This window comes from Acipenser ruthenus, chromosome 4 (genome assembly GCF_902713425.1).
Source record: "Acipenser ruthenus chromosome 4, fAciRut3.2 maternal haplotype, whole genome shotgun sequence".
Lineage (NCBI taxonomy): Eukaryota > Metazoa > Chordata > Actinopteri > Acipenseriformes > Acipenseridae > Acipenser > Acipenser ruthenus.
The window spans coordinates 40,190,991-40,216,397 of NC_081192.1; the positions used below are offsets into that span (position 1 = coordinate 40,190,991).

Consider the following 25,407-nt stretch of genomic DNA (forward strand, 5'->3'; position numbering starts at 1 on the left):
TGTAGTGCATTTAATTTATAAAGGGTACACTGCTCCAGGGCTTATGAATGTGTTATGCAACACAAATATTGCAAAACTACAAAAGGCAGGTAGTCAGGAGGTACTATTTTTTTAGAATGGATAGACAGACAGCCTCCATATACCCCCAGATTATGATACAATCAATAAGTTGTGCTACAGAAAGTCCTATGCAAGTTTCATAACAATTGGACAAGCAGTTCTCCACTATCTTTCCAATTGTACATATCATAACCAGTAGGAGATGTGATGCTTTATACAGACTGTCCATTTAATAGAAATTGATATCACATTGTTTGCATGAGATGGTAATAACTGCACATTAAGATTAGCTGTAACTATACATGAAGAGTGAGAGGTAGAAGAGTATATGTTACATGGGTTTGCTCTAAAGCCACTAATAATAATAATAATAATAATAATAATAATAATAATAATAATAATAATCTGTTGGAAGAGATCTGGATCGGTTGACCTTTCTATGAGAGCATTATCCAATGCTATACGAGATGCTGCCTTTGGCTGAGAATGCTTTATGGAATTTATTGCTGAATGAATTGCCTGGTCGAGGGTGCAGAATGCATAGGGAGCATTATATGATACGAGATGACATGAACACGAAATATTGGCAGCTGTGAAAATTGTGAGCTGCAGCGCCGGTAGGCACGGCGAAAGTAAGGATAGGCCAATCAACCCCATGATTCAATACCGCATATCCATGAGAGTTGTGGAACCAACTGTGTCATGATGATACTGTAAACACAGAGCACTACTGCGGAATGATAATATAAACACAGAGCACTGCTGCGGAACGATACTGTAAACACAGAGCACTGCTGCGGAACGATATTGTAACACGGAGCACTGCTGCGGAACAATACTATAAACACAGAGCACTGCTGCAGAACGATAATGTAAACACAGAGCAATTATGCAGAGCACAGACAAACAAGCATCAGACAAACAGCAGAAACTGACTTTGAAAGCAGAAAGGATAATAGCTTGAAAAGCCTGTATACCCGGGAGACGGGAGCAATTTTAAACCTAAATTGATAATCAGATTTGCATGATTAAATTGGATTCTTGCAGGGCTGTGTAGCGATACATGACCGAAAACAGACAGCCCGTTCAGAAATGCTTTCGTGAATTCAGAGGCGAGACAGCTTTGTCCAGCGGTATCAAGGGTAGAATGGTCAGCGGTGTTTGTCAGCTGTGCTGCGACAGGCAAAAACAAAACCAAAATAAAAACTCAAGACAGAGAGCAAACTCAAGACTTGGGGTTTAAATGGGGGATTAGCATATGTTATTGGTAGGAAGGAAGTAGGGGTAGGAGCTCTCATTCATGCCCCCCGAATAACACACAAGTTCACAATAATACTGTATTTAATATTTAATTTGCACAACTGTATTCTCATAATGTATTTTTCCATCACACTATATAGTAAGGAGCAGCAGGAACTCACAAACTCTTTGCTACACACATGATTCATTATACCTGATGCACAGGAAATAAATTTCTTGTATGGTGGTATGACAGGGTAGCGGCGAGACAGAGACTCAGAAGCCAGGAAACTGCAGCACAAGCACTAAAGCACACTTTAATAAACAAAAATAACACAAAAGTACAAACAAAAAGGCACAAGGGGAAAATAAAGGTTTAAACAAAAATACAAAAACTGTTCAGGCTGGGCAGAGCCTTCACTGAACTTTTAAAGACAATACAAAGACACAAAACCAACACAGGCTCACTCACCAAACTCCTCTCCAAATGGAGCCCTGGGCTCTCCTTTTATAGGATGTGGCTGGAGCCTAATTAATCAATAATTAGCGATTATCTAATTAAGGCTCCAGCCAATTCTCAAATTTTTTTGGCAGGGAGGAATTAAACCCATTCCTGCCAACTACCACCAAACACCAATAAATATACAAAGGCAGAGCTCTCGCTCAGCCACCAGTGGAAGGATAAATTGTCTTAAAGAGTAAGTAGCTGGGTTCCGAAAAATATATCGTTACATGTCCCCACGTGTTGTTACAGCTGTTTAAATAACATACCTGTATTTTTTATTCTTTTCATTAAGATCCTGACAACTTTTTACACTTATAACTTAGCTTTTTAAAAATGTCCGCTCTAGTGCACTGCTAGTATAAGGATTATTGCCTACATTGTCAAAAAGGTAACACAGCAATAGCAATCCATGATGTGGAGCCAAAGCACTTGCTGTTATGTTTTTTTTTTTTTTTTTAATTGCTCTTCCTGCAGTGGTTTTCAACCTAAGGTACGCGACATGCTTGCCACTGGTATCGACCGACAGTTCATTATGACGATATGATTCCTCAAAACATAATGCTCCCTGAATCGCACCATCATAATGTACCAATCTGGTTGTACCACTGAATCACAGAGAAATGACAAATTATGATGCGGGGCTCCAGACTGCGACTAAAATGGTTACAAATGCAACAACAAAAAAAACATTTTGACAACTGTTTTTAGGCGTTTGGCACAAAAATGCTGCATCTGCTACAAAAGGTAAATGTCCTTGAGTGGCCCAGTCAGAGCCCCGACCTAAATCCAATTGAAAATTTGTGGCATGACTTGAAGATTGCTGTCCATCAACGCTCCCCAAGGACCTTGACAGCGCTTAAACAGTTTTGTAAAGAAGAATGGTCAAATATTGCCAAATCTAGGTCTGCAAAGTTGGTAGAGACCTATCCCAACAGACTCACAGCTGTAATTGCTGCCAAAGGTGCTTCCACCAAGTATTAACTCAGGGGGGGTGGAGACTTATCCAATTATGATCTTTCAAGTTTTGTATTTTTAATATATAACATTTTTCCCCTTAACAGTGTGGAGTATGGTGTGTAGATAAGTGGAAAACAATCCTCATTTAAATGCATGAAACTCTGAGGCACTGACACAACAAAATGGGAAAAAAGTTCAAGGGGGTGTAGACTTTCTATAGGCACTGTATATTGTTTACCGTCAGGAGTATGACTTAATTGCACAAGATTCCATACTTAGATGATGAGCTGATAATATCTCTTCAGCCAAAGAAACAGGCACAGTAATTTAAAGCACTGTTACCATTATGTAAAACAGTATGTAGTGTGAGTTTTGTACTAAAGCAGGGTCAGCTGTTGCAGGGAAAACAACATTTATTTCTCAAACTGACCATTTTAAAAATGTGAAAGCAGAACACACAGAAATACTTGGGACTGTAATTAGGAAGTGTACTATAGCTTACCTGATTGCAGTAAACAAAACAAAAAAAACGCCATTTACTAAATTTAGCTCTCAGATTGTGCACATGAAAATATATGACAATGTGTTTGCTGTGGTGTATTTAATATCGTAAATATAGCAGAACGAACTCACCGCAACTTAAACTTGTTTTTACTGAAGAATAAACGGTATGTGAATCATAAGAGCTGTCTGTGTTACATACTGTGAGATCAGGACTTCACAAACACTGAGCAGGGGAACTGCAGCATGCTATTTCCCATATTACAATCGTACACAATTAAAAGGTGCGGTCACCAATTCCATACACAACACTTGCAAAATATAAACATGCTGAGTTCATTGCAGTCATCAGCTGCATAGATTAACCATTCAGGAGAATGAGGCAACAAACAAGTGAGTAGAGACACAACAAACCTGTTTGTAATGGGGTAGGTCTCACAGCAGCTGTTTAAGATTGCACACAGTTACTTGTACACCTGGTGGTCCATGCTGGAAACACTGGTACTTGAGATGAAAAGGCTGAAAACCACCGATTTAGAGGACAGATCTCAAACCCCAGTGCACTGCAGCGGCCATTTATTTACAGGTACGTTATTTAAACATTTGTAGCAAAAGAAAAATAAGGGAAAAGACAACTGACTTATGAAAATGTTGTGGTAACATGAGGCAAGTCTTTCTTCCTGAAACTGCAGTTAAAAATGTAGCGACTGTTGGACAGAACTTCCTGAACAAACTAAAAAAGAAAGAAAAAAAACCCAATACATGCTTATAGAATTGCAGACAACACAAATATAATTAAAATTAATAACATTATACAAACTTTAGACTGACATCAACATTATAATACTTGATATACCAACATAATATAAAACCACTATTGAAACTTACTAGGATTTACACATTCTTCATATTATAAGCATACTGTCAGTGCAGCTTGAAAAAAACATAAAAGGAAATGCCTACACAACTCTTCATGTCACTGTTTATGCATCAGTTTTCTTGAATACAAATTACATGTTGTCCTTTGAGCCAGGGCATTTCTATGTATTCGAACACTTGCAATGAACTGTAAAGCAGAAGCTTTCTTCAGGATTACACAGATGCTGCTTGCAGATCAGTTTCTCATAGCCAGCATGGCATTTATTTCCCAGATGAGATTCCGGAGCTGATCCATTATTTGCTTCAGCTGTTGGTTCTTCTGTTTTAGCTTCTATAAAATAAAATTAAGAAAAAATATTACAATCTTTCTTATTCTTAAATTGTTTGGGCTACTTGAAAAACTGTAATCCCACTATAAAATTAATTTAAAACAGTCACTAGCGACAGATTTGTCTGATCATATAATTAACACTGACAATAATACATCTGATATTTAAACATATGGGATAATGTGTCCTTCCAAAAATTAATTGTTTAACTGCCGTAAAAAATGTGGAATAAGTCGCTTTTCTAGGTTTTTTTGCAGGGCCTTTAAAGGGGGGAGGCTCTAATACACCGGTGCGACGTATGTGCCGATGTGTCTAATATTAAATTACTGTACCAGTGCCACAATGTGATTACTACAGCCACGGTTATGTCTCACACAAACTTAACGGCATTCAGGACCTGTTGTTAGGTAGAAACACAAAACCCCTGTTCTAATTAAAAGTTTTAATTTCTTACTCTCAATACCCTTAGTCATTTTGAACGTTAAACGCAAGCTTTCAGACTCTTGACTGACCTCCTCTCGAAAACGTCACAGCTACACTGCTTCACTTAGTGTTAACACAATAGCTGTCAGTCTCTATGAATTGCCTTATTCCCACCCTCCCGAGCCATTGATTTGTCAACATTCAAAATTGAGCCCGCCCCTGGGATCTGTACTAAACAGCTACTTTGAATGACTTTAATAAATACTGTAACTTGTTCTACATGTCAGTGCAATGCAGTGGTACACTTGTAAAGTATGTGTATGGTTATGTTTCTGATTAACAAAACAAATGAATGTATTTGTACAGCTGGAAATTGAATGCAATTGTACTGCACCGTATGCAACACTAAGATGTTTTGTTTACTGGTTATTAGATGGAGCACTGTTTAGTTTATTTATTTATTTATTTATTTATTTATTTATTTATTTAATTGATGCAAGCATCACTGGTTAATACGTTTCTTTTAAATCTGAATTAATACAATGAATCTGTAAAAGCCAATGCAGCTGGAACTATTGTTTAATTATGGTTTTGGAAAGAAATGTTCAATAAAGCAAAGAAAATGTTCTTGAACTTGTTTGCGTACTTGATAAGCTCAAATAAAATACCGGTAGTTTAATAGAGATGTGATGTGTGATGTATAACGTGATTTTACGCTCTGTTAATACTTTTAAAATAAAAAAAGGAATAGTTTCTAGCAGTTTAACTAAAAACAAAAAACACTGTAAAAATATTAATGGTTATTTCGAAACTAAACCTGTTTATCTTTTTTTATTTATCGGCTTTGAGCATGTAGGAAAAAAAAAAGTTGTTTTCCTAAAATTTAACTTTAACTTTTACGCCAATGCGACCTTGTGACAGAGAGCAAATGAATCTGAAATCAGCAATCTCTCTCTCAACCTGTGAGGGCACTGTACAACAGGAACTGCATGACTAGTACTGAATGGTTGGGCAGTTCATTCCAGGGGCAGTCTGGAAAAGTATTCCAGTTAGTAGACTTGGCTCTGCTTCTGGCAAAATTGTTGCTGCAATTTCAATTTTGAACAGAAACAGAAGCATGTACTACCATGATATATCAAGTCTTTTTAATAGTAGTTCAAAGGGCAGGCTTTTAACCCTTCGTCAGTGGCAAGGGATACAAATGCACCCCATCGTGTTTAAAAATGAACATAGCTCATAGCTCTGTGACGATCTCAGGATAGTCTTGCATGTGTTTTAACGTTAATCGATTACCTCTATTTTGATATTAAGCATGTCTTTGTCTGACTCGAGAAGTGGGAGTAATCTTTCTTTAAAGTGCACAAAGTGTCTTTTGAGGGTTGCAAAAATATACATATTGCAATAACAGCTCCTTCCTTCTGGCAGAATAGATTGCTGAGTGTTACAGGAGAGCTAGGGGAGATGCATAAAAGATTTATTGATTTAGCCCTACATGTTTTTTTGTTTGTTGCCAATAGCCATTTTCAGGAAACTGCATATGTGTAATACATTTGTTTCCAACACTGTATTTGATACTGTATTTAGAGTATCCTGCTTATTACCTGCTACAGTCCATATTGACATTTATTTTCATTCTTCAGGAAATTGCAAAAATTGTGTATTATTCATCTAATGTATATGTTACCATGTGCAGCTCCTGAAGACTTGTACGATATTCTGACAGTGCAGGGATGGTGGAATAGTAGTAGAAATGGTGTATCGCTTCCAACATTATCGATTTAGTCCTAAAGATAATTTCTTTTAGCCGTATGTTTCCAACACGTTAGCCCTATGCTCTTAGAATGAGAGTCTGTGTTTGAATAATACAATCATTTCCAGCACTGTATTTGATAACTGCATTATTTACAACACCCTACTTATTATTCCCTACAGGACATTATTGAAATTATAATATATATATATATATATATATATATATATATATATATATATATATATATATATATATATATATTGTGATAAACCTCAGGGCATTGTCCTGAATGGGAGATATGTGAGGGCACAGATTTTGTTAGGACTTTGTCCTTTCACAAAATGGAGGTCCCAATAGGACTACAGTTCCCAAAATGGTTGCCCACCACAAACTACACTACCCAGGATCCTTACCAGGTAATTAAGGTATGTCAGCACACCTGCAGGTGATCAAGGGTAATGACCAGCCCTATAAAAGGTGCAAACGGACAGCACCATAGAGAGAGGGGAGTAGAAGGAGTTTGGTGCTGTGTTTTGAGAAGATTTTGGTGTGTTCTATTGATTTCTGGATTGCAATATTGTGTATGACCCTGGACTGTTTGGATAACCCTGTTGGCTGTTTTGACCCTATTTTGGATGACTACCTGATTGTTGGCACACTCTGGATTAACATTATAACTGATTATTGGACTTCCCTTGAAAATAAACACGCAGGTAACATCCTGTTTAAAATAAACTTACACTCGTTGTGTCTATTGTGTTGTCCCCGCTCATACTTGTGAACAAAGTACGCAAAGAAGGACTTACTTTGTCACATTTGGTGGAGAATGCGGGCAACCTCTACTACATTTGACAACACAAATACAAAATTGAAAAGAGCAACTGAGACTCTGTGAAAGCAAAATGGAGGCAGTTGTACAGGCACTGATGCAAGCTGTTACAGCCCAGCAGGAGGCAACCAGGGTCCAGCAGACGGCGCATCAAGATGCCATGCGGATGCATCAGGAGGCGCTACAGATCCAGCACACCACAAACCAGTTGCTGCGGGAGGAGCAAGAAAAAGTAGCTAAAGAGTTGAAAACAAGCATCCAGGAGCTCGCCTCCAGGATTGGACCAAAACCCCAGCCTGTAGCACAACAGATCCGCACAAACCACTATCTGCAAAAGATGACTCCGCAGGATGACGTAGAGGCGTATCTCACCACGTTTGAGAGAACGGCCGAGAGAGAAGGGTGGCCAAAAGAACAATGGGCGGGGTTCATCGCACCTTATCTTGCCGGAGATGCGCAGAAAGCCTACTTCGATCTGGAGGTCGAAGACTCAAAAAATTATGACAAACTGAAAACAGAAATAATGTTGCGGCTTGGAGTGACCAATGCAGTGAGGGCTCACCGGTTCCATAAATGGTCCTATCAACCCGGACAACCCCCCAGAACCCAGATGTTTGACCTCATCCATTTGGCTCGAAAATGGCTACAGCCTGAGGCCCACTCATCAGCTGAGATCGTTGAGGCCGTCGTCCTAGACCACTACCAGCGATGTCTGCCCAGGGATGTTCGTCGCTGGGTCGGGCAGAATGAAGCCCTTTCTGCTGACAACCTGGTCGGTCTGGTTGAGCGATATTACACAGCAGAGTCCGGTGAGCAGTTGCAGGATGACAGACATACGTTCCCCAGGCCCTGGCGAACCAGCGGACAGGGTAAGTCTGTTCCTAGGAACTTGGGGGAAGATGAACAGCGGAGCGCTGTAAAGACAGTACAAGACTTGGGGGTAGAAAAAAGGACACTGGCAAAAGTTGACAGTAAAGGGCCGGTGTATAGAGGGTCATGGCCCCGACCTACTATTTGTTATAATTGTAACAAAGTTGGACATATTGCTGCACACTGTCCTGTTAGAGAAGAGCCCATGCAATGCAATATGGGTAATGAGAATGAAGCAGACACTGTCTTGTATTCCTGTCCTGTTATAACTGCTGTTTCTGAGGGAAAAAATCCCAATCATGAACATATGTGTACTGTGAAGGCTGATGGGAGAGAGGTGGCAGCTTTGCTCGATTCCGGAAGCATGATTACACTGGTTGCCGAAAAAGTGGTGCAGACCCAAAAATTGGATAAAGATCAGGGTGTCAGTATTACATGTATACATGGTGACACACGCCAATACCCCACCGCATTAGTACATATTCAGACAGATGCAGGGTCTCTTGATTATCAGGTTGGCGTTGTACCCTCCATGCCATATGATGTAATACTGGGGCGATATTTTCCTAATTTCACAAAATTGGGGCCAAACAAGGGCACATTGGAACCGCCTACCAGAATTCTAGAGGGAGGTTTTAACCCTCAGAGCCAAAAGCAGGCAGCCTCAATCCCACAACCTAAGGGAAAAAATGGTGTGGACTTTGATAAGCCACGTGTAAAGGTTTTAGTAGGAGACAATAATGATAAGGAGGAGCTTAACGCCCCTGGGCCTAGTACCAGTAGTGACCCAGGTACGGGTGTCAATCAGGAAGAACCCAGTACCAGCACTAGTAGGGAAGGCATTAACCCCTTATCAGTCCACCCAGTAGTTGAGGACATTGATTTTCCTGACTTGGAAGTATCGTCCATTAACTTTGGGACGGCGCAAGCACAGGATCTTAACCTATATCATGCAAAAGAAAATGTGAAGGTAATTAATGGGACCCCCATACATACAGAAAACATGCCTACCAGTTATCCCTACTTTATGATGAAGAATAATTTGTTGTATAGAGTGGATAAAATAGGATTAGAAATAATTGAACAATTGCTGGTACCTACTGGTTTAAAAAAGACAGTGCTTGATTTGGCCCATGGACATATATTAGGGGGTCACCTGGGAATGGAAAAAACTCGGGAGAGAGTATTAAGAAGGTTTTTTTGGCCAGGTATTTATGGAGATGTGTCCCAGCATTGTAATTCATGCCCAGAATGCCAACAGACTGCCCCTAAACCGGCATTTCGTAGTCCCCTAGTTCCTCTTCCCATAATAGAAACACCATTTGACCGGATAGCAATGGTTTAGTGGGACCATTACTGAAATCCTCCAGAGGGCACCAGTACATTCTGGTTATTTTGGATTATGCCACTCGATACCCTGAAGCCATCCCGTTGCGTACCATGGCCTCTAAAGGCATAGCAAAGGAGCTTATGCTCATGTTTAGTCGGGTGGGCATCCCAAAAGAAATCCTTACAGACCAGGGCACCCCATTTATGTCACGGGTTATGGCGGACCTTTGTAAGCTCCTTAACATAAAACAGCTACGTACTTCAGTGCATCATCCACAGACAGATGGCCTAGTGGAGAGATTTAACAGAACCATGAAATCTATGCTACGTAAGGTGATTGATAAGGATGGGAAGAATTGGGACTTCATGTTACCATATTTGATGTTTGCCATACGTGAGGTTCCACAGTCATCACTGGGATTTTCACCCTTTGAGCTAGTGTACGGGAGGCACCCACGGGGGATATTAGACATAGCACGGGAAACCTGGGAACATGAGTCCACACCCTATCATAGTGTGATCGAGCACATCACTAACATGCATGATAGAATAGCAGCCGTCACCCCAATCGTGAGAGAACACTTGAGACAGGCACAGGAGCACCAGCGTTTTACCTATAACCGACAGGCCACATTACAGGTGTTTCAACCCGGGGATCGGGTGTTGGTTTTAGTCCCGACTGTTGAGTGTAAATTGCTAGCCACATGGAAGGGACCACATGAGGTGATAGAAAGGGTAGGGGAAGTGAACTATAAAGTCCGACAGCCAGGCCGAAGGCGGCTTGAACAGATATATCATGTCAACTTATTAAAAGCTTGGAGAGACAGAGATGTTTTGATGGCGATCGAAACATATCCCATCCCACCGGTAGGAACACCTGAAATCAACATAGCACCTACACTTTCCCCAGAACAGGCACACAAGGTGAAAGGTTTTGTGGAAAAAAATAAGAGGGTGTTTTCAGGGATACCAGGTAGGACACAGGTGGTAGCGCATGACATTATCACGACACCAGGGAAGAAAGTGAATATGAGACCGTATCGGGTCCCAGAAGCTCGTAGGGAAGCCATAAGGGCAGAAGTAAAGAAAATGTTGGAATTAGGGGTTATTGAGGAGTCCACCAGTGAGTGGTCAAGCCCTATAGTTTTGGTTCCCAAACCGGATGGCTCGTGGCGGTTCTGTAACGATTTCAGGAAATTAAATGAGATCTCAAAGTTTGATGCTTACCCTATGCCAAGAGTAGATGAACTATTAGATCAGATAGGGAAAGCCCGTTACATCACCACCCTTGACCTTACAAAAGGATATTGGCAAGTTCCCCTAACTACTAGAGCTAAAGAAAGAACAGCTTTTGCGACCCCTGACGGGCTGTTCCAATATACTGTATTACCATTTGGCCTACATGGCGCCCCGGCCACCTTTCAACGACTTATGGACCGGATATTACGGTCCCATCGGGCATATGCGGCAGCCTACCTGGACGACGTGGTAATTCACAGCCCAGACTGGGAGTCACACTTGCCTCGAGTCCAGGCCGTACTTGACGCCATCAAAAAGGCCGGGCTGACAGTTAACCCAACCAAAAGCAGTATAGGTCTAGAAGAGGCCAAATACCTAGGGTATAAGGTAGGGAGGGGAATAGTCAGACCCCTGATAACAAAGGTGGAAGCTATAAAGGGTTGGCCCAAACCTGTCAACAAGAAGCAGGTGAGGGCATTCCTGGGTATTACAGGGTATTACCGCAGGTTCATACCAAATTTTGCCACAATAGCAACTCCACTTACTGAAATGACTAGGGCCAAGGGACCCAATATGGTTAAGTGGGATGACAAGGCAGAACAGGCCTTCAGTAGCCTCAAGGAAGCCCTGTGTAGTGATCCAGTCTTGGTTGTTCCTGATTTTGGAAAAGAGTTTATATTACAGACAGACGCCTCTGAGGTGGGGCTAGGGGCCGTACTGTCTCAGGAGATAGAGGGGGTTGAACATCCCGTTCTCTTCTTAAGCCGGAAGCTGGAACCCCGCGAAAAGAACTACGCAATTGTTGAAAAGGAATGCCTAGCGGTCAAATGGGCTTTGGAGAGCTTACGGTATTACTTGTTAGGCCGTCAATTTACCCTAATCAGTGACCATGCCCCCCTTACCTGGATGCACAGGTCCAAGGACAAAAATGCCAGGGTGATGAGGTGGTTTTTGAGTTTGCAGCCTTACACTTTCACACTCAAACATAGGGCAGGGAAAGACATGGGAAATGCGGATGGATTATCCCGTGTCCATTCTTTTTTTGCTGCTATCGCTCGACCCGTGGGGTCGATGCTGGGGGGGAGGATATGTGATAAACCTCAGGGCAAGGTCCTGAATGGGAGATATGTGAGGGCAGAGATTTTGTTAGGACTTTGTCCTTTCACAAAATGGAGGTCCCAATAGGACTACAGTTCCCAAAATGGTTGCCCACCACAAACTACACTACCCAGGATCCTTACCAGGTAATTAAGGTATGTCAGCACACCTGCAGGTGATCAAGGGTAATGACCAGCCCTATAAAAGGTGCAAACTGACAGCACCATAGAGAGAGGGGAGTAGGAGTTTGGTGCTGTGTTTTGAGAAGATTTTGGTGTGTTCTATTGATTTCTGGATTGCAATATTGTGTATGACCCTGGACTGTTTGGATAACCCTGTTGGCTGTTTTGACCCTATTTTGGATGACTACCTGATTGTTGGCACACTCTGGATTAACATTACAACTGATTATTGGACTTCCCTTGAAAATAAACACGCAGGTAACATCCTGTTTAAAATAAACTTACACTCGTTGTGTCTATTGTGTTGTCCCCGCTCATACTTGTGAACAAAGTACGCAAAGAAGGACCTACTTTGTCACAATATATATATATATATATATATATATATATATATATATATATATATATATATATATATATATATATATATATATATTCTTTGAGTTGCAAAAAATTGGTTTTTCATATACTGTAGTCTACCACTATTGCACAGCCTCTGTTGGCCTGAGAGAATGTGCCCCAATCTAGTGGATTTTGAAGATTTGATAACAGCACTATTTGGATTGGAATTTATTTTTTAAAGAATTTTCTATCTTTCTTTCTTTGCTATGTGTGCAAGTTCTTTTTGTGCACACTTTTCTTTTTGACGAAAAGACCATCTGCTTTTTTTATGTGTTAATGCAACTTCATATTGAAGCACAGGTAAATTGAGAAATTGTTTGTTTGGTTATTTACTAGATGTTGCGTTTGCATGTGCAATATTACATTTATTTTTGCAGTTATTTGTGTTTGTGAAATTTTAAAGGCATTTACTGTTGATAGTAAGTTTAAAAAATGTTTAGCACATCAAAACATTTATTCAAAAAATAACTTATTACAAATAATATAAACCACTTGTGTAATTTTTTAAACTCAGAATATAAGTTAACTGTGTTTGTGTATGTGGGGTGCATTTGCACCCATTTCCAACTTCTGTGTGAGCCCAATTATTGCCACTGACGAAGGGTTAACAGTAATATACAGAACAACTGGTCTTCATGGCCACCTGAACTAAGTGGCCACCTGATTTTACCAGCCATAAGACATGTTATTTATTCATTCAGCTCTCTAGCATACCAGGGTAGGGCCCACTGTGGCATGATAAGGAGAAACAGTCCATTTTTTTTGTTATGTTAGTGACAAAGTAAGTAGGAGGAGATGCTACTAATGATTTATATTTTTTCTTTGTACTTCTAAATCTAAATGTAGAAAGTAGGGGATTTTTATATACATATGCATATTATTTTGCTGTTATTGTTTTATTGTTGTTTTTTTTAGCTGCACATGCAGCATTTGTTTATTATGTTCCTCATAACAGAAAACAGGATCACAACATAAAACAAAAAATCAGTGACTCACTTGCCAAATCTGAAGCTGCACTTTGTTGATCCTGTTATATATATAAATCCCACACATCAGATGGAGCTGTTTTTTCCACTTTCCATTTTTGAAACTTGTAATACGTATTTCTAATAGCCTATCATCGTTCAAACAAGGATGATTTATTTGTACTTTTATGCATAAATATCACACTTTATTTGTTAAGAACGCCAAAACGTGCTACATTTCATTTAAGTGTGAGACTACCAATTATAAGTGCTGAATGTATTAACATGATACTGTAACTCTGAACTTGAGTGCCTAGAGTGAAATTGCTTTAATGAAGGCAGAATTTTTTTTTTTTATGAATGTCAAGCATTTTAAATGCTTCCTTGAAGTTTTGATGAACAGTTTGACTTGGGAGTTTTTCCACATTCATTCCCCCGAGGGCTGCAATTAAATTGAATCTTTCGGCTACAAAGAAATTAATGGGAGCTTGTGAATAGATTATTAATCCAGTCTGTTCCTCTAATTTATGCCAGCAAATGGAATGCGATTTTTTCACATTTGAGACTTTTTAATATTTTACTGGACTGTTTGTTGTCATAAGAGAATGCCTACAAGCTAATGCTGCGGATCAGATAGGTGTTACCACAATACACTGTAATCTATAAACAGAGTGCTATTTGCTTGGAGATCTTATTACAAATTATGAACCACTTTTACTAATTTAATTAAAGAGTGCTCATTCTAATTAACAGCATATTTAAAATGCTGGTAATGAGAAATGCTGAGGAGAATTATACAACTCGGCAGCACTTTTTTTGAGGGGGTGCTTCGCATTAATGACCTGCAACATGAATGTATTCATATACTTACTCTGCTCAGCAGACATTATATACATTTGCATTACTGAAAGCAACAATTTATACTGGGAACATGCCAAGAAAATACATTGAAATTCTGGAAGCTTCTCCAGAAAGGCACTTTAGAGTGAACATTAAGACTATTTAGATAAAAAAAAAGACAAATGGAGAGCTGACATTGCAACGCCACATAGGTGCCCACGATTTATTTACAATATTCAGAGGTGCCAGCAATGCAGTGGGGTAAGATGGGGACCAGCAATGGTATAGTGCAGCGGTGCGCAAACTTCAATTTTTTCAAATACAGCTGTTGAATTATACCAAGTGGGCCACTGGGACCTTTTGTTTAAAACCTAAATAAAGCAGCATGCATGTAGTGCTGCGTTTCTTACAAAATGGACAACATAAAAAGAATCACAAAAGAGGTCTCTGTACCTTATTTACCTCCATCACCTCCCGTCTGTCTTCACTGGCACATCGGAACTGGTTAGCGGAGCGATCGTCATGTTTGGAGCCATCTTCTTCCACATATGGTATCAGTTGCTGTAACAGTTAAGAAGTTAAAAGTTACACTTCCAAAGCAGTTGTTATGCTAGCACATGCTGTTCTGTAAGAGATCCATACTGGGCCCCCATGCTGTTTTGCTTATTTTACCTCTTGGAAAATGATTTAACACCACCTTAGGTTGACGATTCATCTATCTATGACTACACCATATGTACTTTTCAGGTGGTGCAGCTGCTCCAGGGCCCACAAGCACTTCAAAAGGGACAAATAAAATATGTGAACATTTAATTTTTCTGTTCAAAATACTCAATAAAATAAAACAGGCCTAACGAATAATGACAAACGAGTTAAAGGACTGGCCAGCACCTTTCCACTAGCCAACACACCTCCAAGTATCCTACCACGAGTAACTCTGGTTCTAAGTCTACAGTGCCGTATTAAAATGACCATATATGGGCGTGGATATGACCATTTTGTGTTACAGCCCTTGTAGTTTTTCAACCATAAATCAGAAATTAAAACCCAATATATCCACAATAAGGCATTATGTAGCTGTTTCCAATGATAATGTTTTTTGTTGTGGAATGAATTATATTTTTTATATATATAAGCCGCGAGCACCCAAAAAAAATACACAATTATAATATCTCTTTCTAAGTTAGCTATCAAAAATGCGGAATTTTATGAGGATTTCAAATACAAAGTCTACTACCGACCGTTGAGGAGACACAAGACTGTCCAAACACAAAACTAACAGATTTTCAGCACTGACGTGTCAGCAATTAAGTGGAGGTAGTCAAGACAAAGCAAAATATCACAAAGTACACTGCCAAATCTTATATGACATTTTTAACCTTTATATGAATAAATACAAGTAAAAAAACTAGTCAATCAATGTTGTTTTTATATATATATATATATATATAAAATATACAAATTTATATTATTACCGACGCCCGATGTTCATCAGATTCTTCCCTGAATGACGTTTATGAGGTGTTTCACTAAAACTGCCATGTAGGGATATGGATTTATTGTTCCTATTACCTACCTGTATTCAATGGCAAAACAGAGAGATTGATTCCCTGACGGCTTAAATGGACGTGAGACACAACACAGAAGAGTGATTTCATCAGTGCCCAGGCACCAAAATTATGTTTGATGACGTTTCTGAAGCAATAAAAAAGAAGATGTTTGAGTACATTGCTTTATTTACAGAGTAATAACATCTTGTTTTGGAATAAAAAAATAAAATAAAAAACTTTTAGGTGAATGTGGGAGGGGAGTGGGGCCCATTTAAAAGTTCTGCATTGGGGCCCATTCCAACCTAGCTACGCCCCTGGTACTTTCAATTTACTGTTTGGATATAAAAACATGCTTCCAGCAGAATTTGTTATAACTTGAGCTAAATTTAGTAGTTTATGGGTTTAAGAAGCTGCTGTTACTATATAAAATACAGATTTTCATTTTACTATGCTAGCATAATTTTGTTTGTGAACTTAAGGTTGTATTAGGATGTGGTAATGGCAGCTATGCAACTAGTGGGTTCATGAACTATTGACCGATGAACGTGGGTTTTATGAACAGAGAAGTGGCTACAAAAGATGTAAACAAGTTTTGTATAATTAAAGCATAGCTAGTGTCTGATGTTAGTTCTGGGATTGGAAAATATAACTTTTCTGTAATGCTTGCTGTTTTATTAATAAAGTTTGTTAAACTTAACCTGTTGTAGTGAGCAGATTATTTGGATTCAATCCACAAACTAAGACTCAGTTTTTTACACTTGATAAGGCAATGAACCCAAGAGTGATTCTGGACTCTTAACTAAACTTACAAGGCTTACTTCCTCTTTTGCTTCTCACTGCGGTAAGGCAAGTTACTAACCCAAACCAGTTGCTAATTGAGTCTGTATAAAAGAGCGCTCTCAGGTTTTCTGGAGTTCCCCTGCTATATTTTACATATATATATATAATTGCTGGAAGTCGGCTTGCCACTTCCCAGGAATCAGAAACTCAGCTTTTGAACTGAGCTATTATCGTTGCGCAACTGCGCTTTGTTGTCTTCTGTCTGTCTTTTTTCACCAGTCTGCATTGCTTGCAACTGCAGACTGCTTTCTAACCAACAACTCTGCCACGTCCCGCCGTTGAGTTGACTCCGCTGCTTGTCTCGACCAGCATGCTCGGTGCGCTGGCAATAAATAAATAAATAAATAAATAAAATATAATAAAACTCTTCAGTCTACCAGCCTGGTGTGGTGACTGCCCTACCCCCACAGCTCGGCTGTTGTGTGACTGTGTGTCTTTCTTACTGTGCCTGCAGTTTAAAAAAAAAAAAAAAAAAAAACACACACACAACAAAACGTGTACCTCCTCCACCGGGGTCTGGTTCTACCATGCCCCGCTGTTGAGTAGAGTTCACCGGCTGTCTCGGCCCACCCACCTCGGTGACAGAGAAAAGAGAGAGAGTACTGTCTTATTACGTTTTAAAAAAAAACAAATAAACACACACCATTGCCTACCAGAGCTCTTGAAGCATATGCTCCACTTCGGAGTACGCTACGCGCTGCCCCAGTCATGTGACTGCACGCGGTAAGGCCAGACTATCGCCCACGCTGTACCCTGGTGCAGCACCGTGCGCTTAAGACTGCTCTCTTACTGTCTACTGCAGCCATCGAGCCTGTGTATCCACCCAGACTATGCTATATGCTACCCCGGGTTGTGTGACTGCATGCAGTTCAGGCTAGGCACCTGTATCCAGTACCCTCAGTTCTTGCATCCTCAGTGTGCGGCGTCCTCGGTGCCTTGTTGCTTTACACTGTCGGTGCTTAGACACTCCGTGCCCCGATGCTTCGGCACCTACGGGACCTTGGACCCTCACTGCCCTCTGTGCTTCACCGCCCCTTGGTGCCCTGGTGTTGCGCGCCCTTGGTGCTTAGCAATTCAGGGCCTCAGTGCACACAGTGCCCTCGGTGCTTTGGCGCCCTCAATGCCTTGACGCTCCAAAGTTTAACACCCTCGGTGCTTCGACACCCTCGGACCTCATGGCCTTTGGTGCACACAGTGCCCTCGGTACTGCGGCGCCCTCTGTGCTTCGAAGCAGCGCTCCAGTCAGGCACCCTCGGTGCTCATCCCCCCCTCGGTGCTTCGACACCATCAGGACCTCAGAGCCTCGGTGCAGGCTGTGCCCTCAGTGTTTTGGCGTCCTCGGTGCTCCAGTCAGATGCCCTCGGTGCTTGTCGCCCCTCCGTGCTTCAACACCATCTGGGCCTCATAGCCTCAGTACACAAGGTGCCCTCAGTGCTTCGGCGCCCTTGGTGCTTTGGTACCCCATTATTTAGATGCTCCTCGGTTCTTCATCACCTTCGGTGCCTCAGAGTCTTCTGCACTCACTGACCTCGCTGCTTCACTGATTGACGCCCCCCCCCCCGTGCTTCACCCCCCCAGACCTCAAGGCTTCAGGCATATGGTACCTTTAGTCACCCTTCGCCACACCAGGACATCGGTGTCTTCTATGCTTTAGCACCCTCGGGACCTTAAAGCCCTCTTAGAGCCCTGGACGCCCTCAGTGCTTGAGCAATCATACATTCTACTCCCTTGTGTCTCGGTACTGACACTACGTGCACATAGTGTAACCATGATGGCGAACATGCAAAAGGACAGGCACCCCCTCTGCCTGGGTATGCAGCACGCCTCCTCTGCCTTTGGAGATCCCTCCTTTTGCAAGATCTGTGCAGTGTTCCAGCCTCGGGTGCTGCGCAGCAGACTTGCCAGGTTTACCGGTGTGATTTCCCCAGCTAGCTCAAGTGAACCGTCCGCGGCGCTGGAAGCCCCAGTCTCCCCATCCTTCAATTATCCCAGAGCCCCTCGCAGAGTAGTCCCTGTGCTCCGGCTCCGGCACCTCAGGCTCGCAGCCGCTCTAGGTCTCCTGTGAGGAGCACTAAGCGGGCGAGACAGTCAAAACAGGTGCAGGTCATGGCTGTGGTCGAGGAAGACCAGGATGTGATATATTAATTGCGGACTCCTGGGATGGTAGCCCCTTCCCTCAGGATGAGGAACAAGGAGACACCCAAGAGCTGACCTTTGAGACCCATCTCCAAGACAACCTTGGATGTTGGTCTCTCCCCTCTTCCAAGCTCGATCTCAGCACTTATAGAGCGAGCCTCCAAGTTCCTTCAGGTACCTTGGACCTGAGCAGCACCCAAACCATGCCGATTTGTCTTCAGGACTATGGGACATATTCCCTGAATATGATAATACATTAACATGTTTTAATGATGTAACTGGACTAATTAATGAAACTGCTGTGTCTTCGGAAAAAAGCAAACTGCTGTGTCTTAGAAAAAGGGTCCCTTGGTTCCTGGCAGACATACTGAACTATGTGACCTACTGATTAGAGGACCTACTGGATTAGGCTGAGCGGACAGTTGAATTACGTACAGATAATTCACACGTGCAACAACAATCGTTTTGACACAAGGAAGACATAAACTAGCGATGTCCCAGTGGAAAAGGGCATTAAAACAAAGGACTGTGAGTTTAAAAAAAAGGCAAGATACACAAATGATCTCATGAAAGTGGCTATTTAGCAGAGTGAAAAAGACTATAAATATCCAAGCAAAACTGAACATTTTGCGTTCCACATCGAATGCTAAACAAGGTGCTGTCATTCTGCTAAGCAAAGCTGCAACTCCGGGACTCTGCCTAAAAACAGAACCAATACGGGACTCTGCCTGAAAACGGACCCAAGATGAGGAAGCAAGCTGCAAGCGAGTCAACGACCACAAGCAACGAGACTGAGGCCCGGCTGGAAGACTGCCGTAAAGCTTACAGAGACTGTTATCAGACAAACCAGTCTAGGTCTGCTGTACACCTAAAACCACAGTATCCAAAAGAAACTGTGCCCTGCTATGAATGTCAGTCATTTGGGGAATCAGCTAGTTGGTTACAACTTTAGGTCTTGATAAAAACACGCATTTCTAGATTTTAGAATTCAAAATAAGTCAAGTTATTTCAGCGGACCTTCTTGAGAGGCACTTTGGGATGAGCTTGGTAATGAAAGGTGCATTAGAAGAGTCACTTTGTTGTTGTATTATTACAATAGCAGGCCAAATTTATTTGAGTTTACCATCCATCATTCAGTATCTTGTGTTATTTTTATATGGAGCCTTGGCAAGAAAGCAACACAATTATAATTTTAAAACAAATAAGAAACAAATACAAGCCCCTACATTAAATGAAAAACTCCTCGGATAATCTAGTCAAAGGTGTTCAACATGGTATCCACTGACATGAAAAACAACAGGAAAACAAAATCTATTACAAACCCTCCTCTTTGTCCAATGACTTATCGATCCACCGGATAGCATAAGATATTTAATAACGACATAAATCAGTTGAAAATGATATTTTTCATATTTTAAATACAGCGAATCGTCCAGCATCAAATCATGTAGGCTTATCTGTCCGTTACCTTATCATGTGATATTTTTGTTTTTTATGGAAACACACACAAAAGAAAAAATCACTTAATTACTGTATGTAATGTACCATACTACACTAAGCTGAATAAACCTCTCCTAGCAACCTCTTTTTTTTTTTTTTCAGGAGACCTACAGTCCACTGAAGGCTAAATATAGACTAGCTGACCATATTCAAGCCCTGGTCTAGTAGAGCAAACTACTGACATAGTGAAGTAAAAAGAAACCAAAAGCAGCAACTGAAATGGTAGTTAAATTATTGACTAAGCTGTCAAAGAAAATATATTGTGATAAGCTTACATTTGCAGTTTGATGCAAATCATGTGTTAAGTATTATTACAATTGCATACTTAAATGCATGAGCTGTAACCAAAATCGTAATAAGTTATCCCTGCTTGAGCTGTAACCACAATCGTAATAAGTTATCGCCTGCTTTATATTGACATCTGCTGGAAATATAGTAACAGTCTCCCAGTAACTATTCCTTAAATATACAGAATATTGTTATACTCCATTTAGCTATTTTTTTTCAATGAACAATTTTATAGAAGCAAACAGATACTCCAGGGAATGCATAGGTATTACTCAATTGCACTGTGTAGCATAAGTTTCCTTTAAAAGAAACTGAACATGAAATACAAACAACAGTATTTTTAAAAGTACTACATGTGGTTATAACTTGAGTAGCAGGCACTTTTACTAACTTTAAGAAAACATCGATAATAGTTTACAGAATTTGTCATCGCATTGGCTTGCATTATGAACACAAATATTTGACTATTGAGCAAACTAGAGACCTTTAAACCTAGTCTAGTCTTTTTTAGAATTTAATTTGGCCTTATCTCCAATGTATCTACAGTAAAAAAAGAAGAACTTCAATGGAAACAGCAGGCCAAATGAAGTCATTCTGGCACATGTCACAATGACCAGTTTAACCTTTTCATCTAAGCATGCCCCTTTGTATAAATATACTGCACTGAGTCAATGTCATTTGTCAGCTGCTTTGTGTAATAACCAGCACTTTGATATATTACTGTCAGCAAGTGTCATTATGATTTGCTTTCTGCTGATGTAAAATGCTCATCAACGACATTAAATAGACAGAGACAACTTAATGGAGAATCAAGCAAAAATAAAATGATTCTTGCCTCTGTAGGGACAGGATCCAGCCCGGCACAATTCTCGTTGCATTTGTCGTACACTAGTCTAAGCTTCCTGAAAAGGACTGACAACTGCCGGAGGTGTTCCTGAAGCTTTCCCAGCCTGTCCTGATGTGTGATTGCATGATACGATACACCATTAGGCAGCTGAAATATTCAAATAATAAAATCAACAATAAATATCACATCACTCATTTTCACCAGTGGTAAATACTTAGTAAATTAATAAATGAGCTAAATCACGTATTAATCCTTCAGGGTGAATTTTTTAAACAATATTTTTTTCTGCGTAACAGTGAATATCCCATTACTATCAGCTGTGGGGGAGCATATCCCCCACAATAGTGTTATTATAATGAATATATGACCATATATATTTCACCATTATCTTTTCTTCCTTTGTCTCAGTTTGTTTGACGCAAACATATGATATTGCCCTGGCTGATGTCACCCACCTGCATGTTCCTTAAAAGCTGAAAGATTTCCATGGTTCTGAAGACTATATCCTGCACTGTTTCTTGCCCAATGCGACAGAGTGAGGCTGTGTTCACTTCCCGTGCTGCCTGGCCCTGCTGCCCTGGAAAAGGTCCTGAGGGCAACCCTGCCCCAGCAACTGGAGGTGTAGCCATGTTCTAATTATGGTGTCACCACATCACATACTGTTCCAAGGTAAAAAGAGCACAAGCAAAACATTGTTATTTTAACCTGGTTATTGATCGTTTGGCCAAACCTAAAAACAACTGAAGACCTAAATATCATTGCTATTATTGGAAATAAATGCAAAAGCCAAGTTTAAATCTAACGTCAATGTAACTGATGGAGATTTACAAAGATGATAAAATTGTTGCTGTTCCTGAACCTGTCCAGAAGATATGTGAAATAAAAATGATAAGGGGGGTGTTTATGTGAAATTAATTTTGTGATAGAATAAGGGGTAAAATTGTAAAAGGGATATACACAGTACCCCGAATAGTACAGTACGCAGTCTTTACCCTGGAATGTAAGACAGGCGTTGAAAAACATGGGTGGAAAAAAAAAGAAATGTAACTCTTGCTGTTAAATTTAGGAATGAAAAATGACATCTCCGAGAAGGCCATAGCTATCCAAGAACACTGATTGACTGGCAAGCAGTTAAGAACATAAGACACTTTACAAAAGAGAGGAGGCCATTCGGCCCATCTTGCTTGTTTGGTTGTTAGTAGCTTATTGATCCCAGAATCTCATCAAGCAGCTTCTTGAAGGATCCCAGGGTGTCGGCTTCAAGAACATTACTGGGGAGTTGGTTCCAGATTCCCACGATTCTCTGTGTAAAAAAAGTGCCTCCTATTTTCTGTTCTGAATGCCCCTTTATCTAATCTCCACTTCTGACCCCTGGTCCTTGTTTCTTTTTTCAGGTCGGAAAAATTGCCTTGGGTCGACATTGTCAATACCTTTTAGGATTTTGAATGCTTGAATCAGATTGCCGCGTAGTCTTCTTTGTTCAGGACTGAATATATTCAATTCTTTTAGTGTGCCTGCATGACATGCCTTTTAAACCAGAATAATTCTGGTCGCTCTTCTTTGCTGTCTTTCTACAATATCCTTTTTGTAGCGAGGTGACCAGAACATTGTAATGTTTTAACATTACTTCCCTTGATTTAAATTCAACACTTTTCACTATATATCCGAGCACCTTGTTGGCCTTTTTTATAGCTTCCCCACATTGTCAAGATGAAGACATATCTGAGTCAACATGAACTCTTAGGTCTTTTTCATAGATTCCTTCTTCAATTTCAGTATCTCACATATGGTATTTATAATGCACATTTGTATTGCCTGTGTGCAGTACCTTACACTTTTCTATATGCTGACTGTCTCCCAGGATACTGTTACCATTTAGATAATTTTCCATTTAGTATCTTATTATAGTTTCCATAAGTTTACATATAATAGAAGTCAGACTTATTGGTCTGTAGTTACCTGGTTCGGTTTTGTATCAGTTAAGCTGATACACCTGTTCGTAATTTAACAAGCCATAGAAGGACAGGTTTGAAAGACAATAGCTGTATGTGCAACGATAAAGACCTGTGTATGGACCGGAATACGTAAAACAAAAAAGTATAATACAGTTTAAATCGGTAAACAGGATTAGCGGTCTGACTGAGTGCAAGTTAGGTATCTTGTTAAATTTAGGTAGCGGTCCAAAACACGAGTTAGGATTTGTTTTTTGTTTGTTAAAAGAAGGCGTGTTCCCATTGGAAAAGGGACACCGCGGAACAAAAACAGATACCGTCCTGTTTAAATGCATCTTTTGTTGTAGAGTACTTATCCACCAAAGACAGTGTTCGGAACCCAGAAACGGTTTGTTTTGTTAATGTGTAATTACTAAAAAAAACCAAAAACAATATAAACTTAAATCGCAAGCCCGTTTCCAAGTGTTGCGTTTGAACTTGGTGGGGGGATGATGCAATACCAACATAAAATTTAATTTTATAATCACCAAGTGTTTTTTTTGTCATTAAAAAAAAAAAACGTAAATTTATATACGCTAAAGCCAGTAAGATTTAACTATACAGCTTTGAACCACTGTTCCAAAAAATTGTTTGCGAGGAAGACAAGAGTACAGACCTCCTTCTGTATGAACTCGGCACACGTTTAATTTGCCACTTGATGTTTATATGACGCAGCGTTTAAAGTAAAGCTATCATACAACCGGTATTAACATTATGTAAATAGTCCCATAGTTATACGCATAAAGAATAGGTACTGTACTCGCAGTGCTTTTTTCGGTATGCAGATACAATAAATGAAACTGTTGACAGTGTGTTTATTACTTTATTTAAACCACCATGCAGTCGTTTTAATAAGAAAACAAATTGCACGCTCTAGTATCATACAGTTGTATTTTACATTACCTCCAATTGAGTCTTTTTGTAATAGTCTATAGTACTTTCGTGAATAAAGCAGTCATCATCTTCATATCCTCCAGAGCGCAGCTATAACACAGAACATCGCGAGACTGACTGTACTTGCTGTTGAAACGAGTACAAAAACCTACAGTGACATCTAGCGTTTCGGGAGGGTTTTCTGTTCAGGCGAATACGGAAACCTAAACCCAGGGGTGGTGTGAATTGTGTCGGTCCCAATAATCTCTGAGACACACGTAACTCAATTCACTCCTTATTCCTGTGGTAAAATAGCTTTCTCTTGCTGGTTAGTCTTCAGGAGCTATGAACTGTAAGACGAAGACTATTGTATAGTGAAGGGTTCTCCAACCCCTGGTCCTGGAGAGCTATGTGACTTCTATGTGACTTCATTTCCACCAGTCTGTTACTTAATTGAACCAATTATTGGCTTAAATAGTCAAGATTAACAGGTGTTCCAGATCTTTAGCCACTGATTATGTAAATACACCTATAAAACCTGCAGGATACTAGGGGCACTCCAGGACCAAGGTTGGAGACCCCTGGTATAGTGTAAAGCGAAGGGCACATATGTGCGTATTTTTATTAATGATAAATCGAGATCATGAAGTCGCAAAGATCATGACCAGCACAGACCACTCTCCAGACGCTGCTTCATATCAGAGTGGAAATCCACGCAATCGAAATCTCGTATGTGTACAGGTGGACATTTTATTTTATTTTTTAAATCTGCCGTTAACTTTGAGCTGCTAAACAAGATTAAATAATCAATATAATTATTTTCTCCTACTTTATTATTTGTGCATTTCTGAGTCGTGCTGCGTACCCCCTATGACCCTTAGAAGTACCCCCGGTTGAAACCCCCTGTCCTAACCTATCCACCGAGGTGTCTGATGCAGTCAGCACGATTAACGCGTACTCACTTTGCTTCTGGTTCCTTTCA

General features: G+C 40.4%; 1 protein-coding gene across 3 annotated transcripts; it reads right to left on the bottom strand.

The window, feature by feature from the left end:
* Window positions 1–1,591: 1,591 nt before the first annotated feature.
* LOC117399632 (mediator of RNA polymerase II transcription subunit 30-like) lies at window positions 1,592–25,407 on the bottom strand. Of its 3 annotated transcripts, none has more exons than XM_059022372.1 (5): window positions 25,388–25,407; window positions 22,017–22,220; window positions 21,550–21,708; window positions 14,854–14,961; window positions 1,592–4,472 (listed from the first exon to the last, which is right to left on the bottom strand). In XM_059022372.1, the coding sequence occupies exons 2-5, from the start codon at window positions 22,188–22,190 to the stop codon at window positions 4,377–4,379; spliced, it is 537 nt and encodes a 178-aa protein (XP_058878355.1). In that variant the 5' UTR covers window positions 22,191–22,220; window positions 25,388–25,407; the 3' UTR covers window positions 1,592–4,376. The 3 variants fall into 3 exon arrangements, with proteins under 3 accessions (XP_058878355.1, XP_033854821.1, XP_033854818.1); XM_033998930.3 differs by lacking the exon at window positions 25,388–25,407 and adding an exon at window positions 24,456–24,824 and having other exon boundaries at window positions 14,863–14,961; XM_033998927.3 differs by lacking the exon at window positions 25,388–25,407 and adding an exon at window positions 24,456–24,819.

Bases quoted from the DNA above. Each gene is read 5' to 3' on its own strand.
- LOC117399632 (XM_059022372.1), bottom strand. From the start codon at position 22,190: ATGGCTACACCTCCAGTTGCTGGGGCAGGGTTGCCCTCAGGACCTTTT. The intron at 21,709-22,016 runs GTGGGTGACATC...TGAATATTTCAG, and splicing joins AGCTTTTAAGGAACATGCAG to CTGCCTAATGGTGTATCGTA. The intron at 4,473-14,853 runs GTACAGAGACCT...TTTATTTTATAG, and splicing joins AGGTGATGGAGGTAAATAAG to AAGCTAAAACAGAAGAACCA.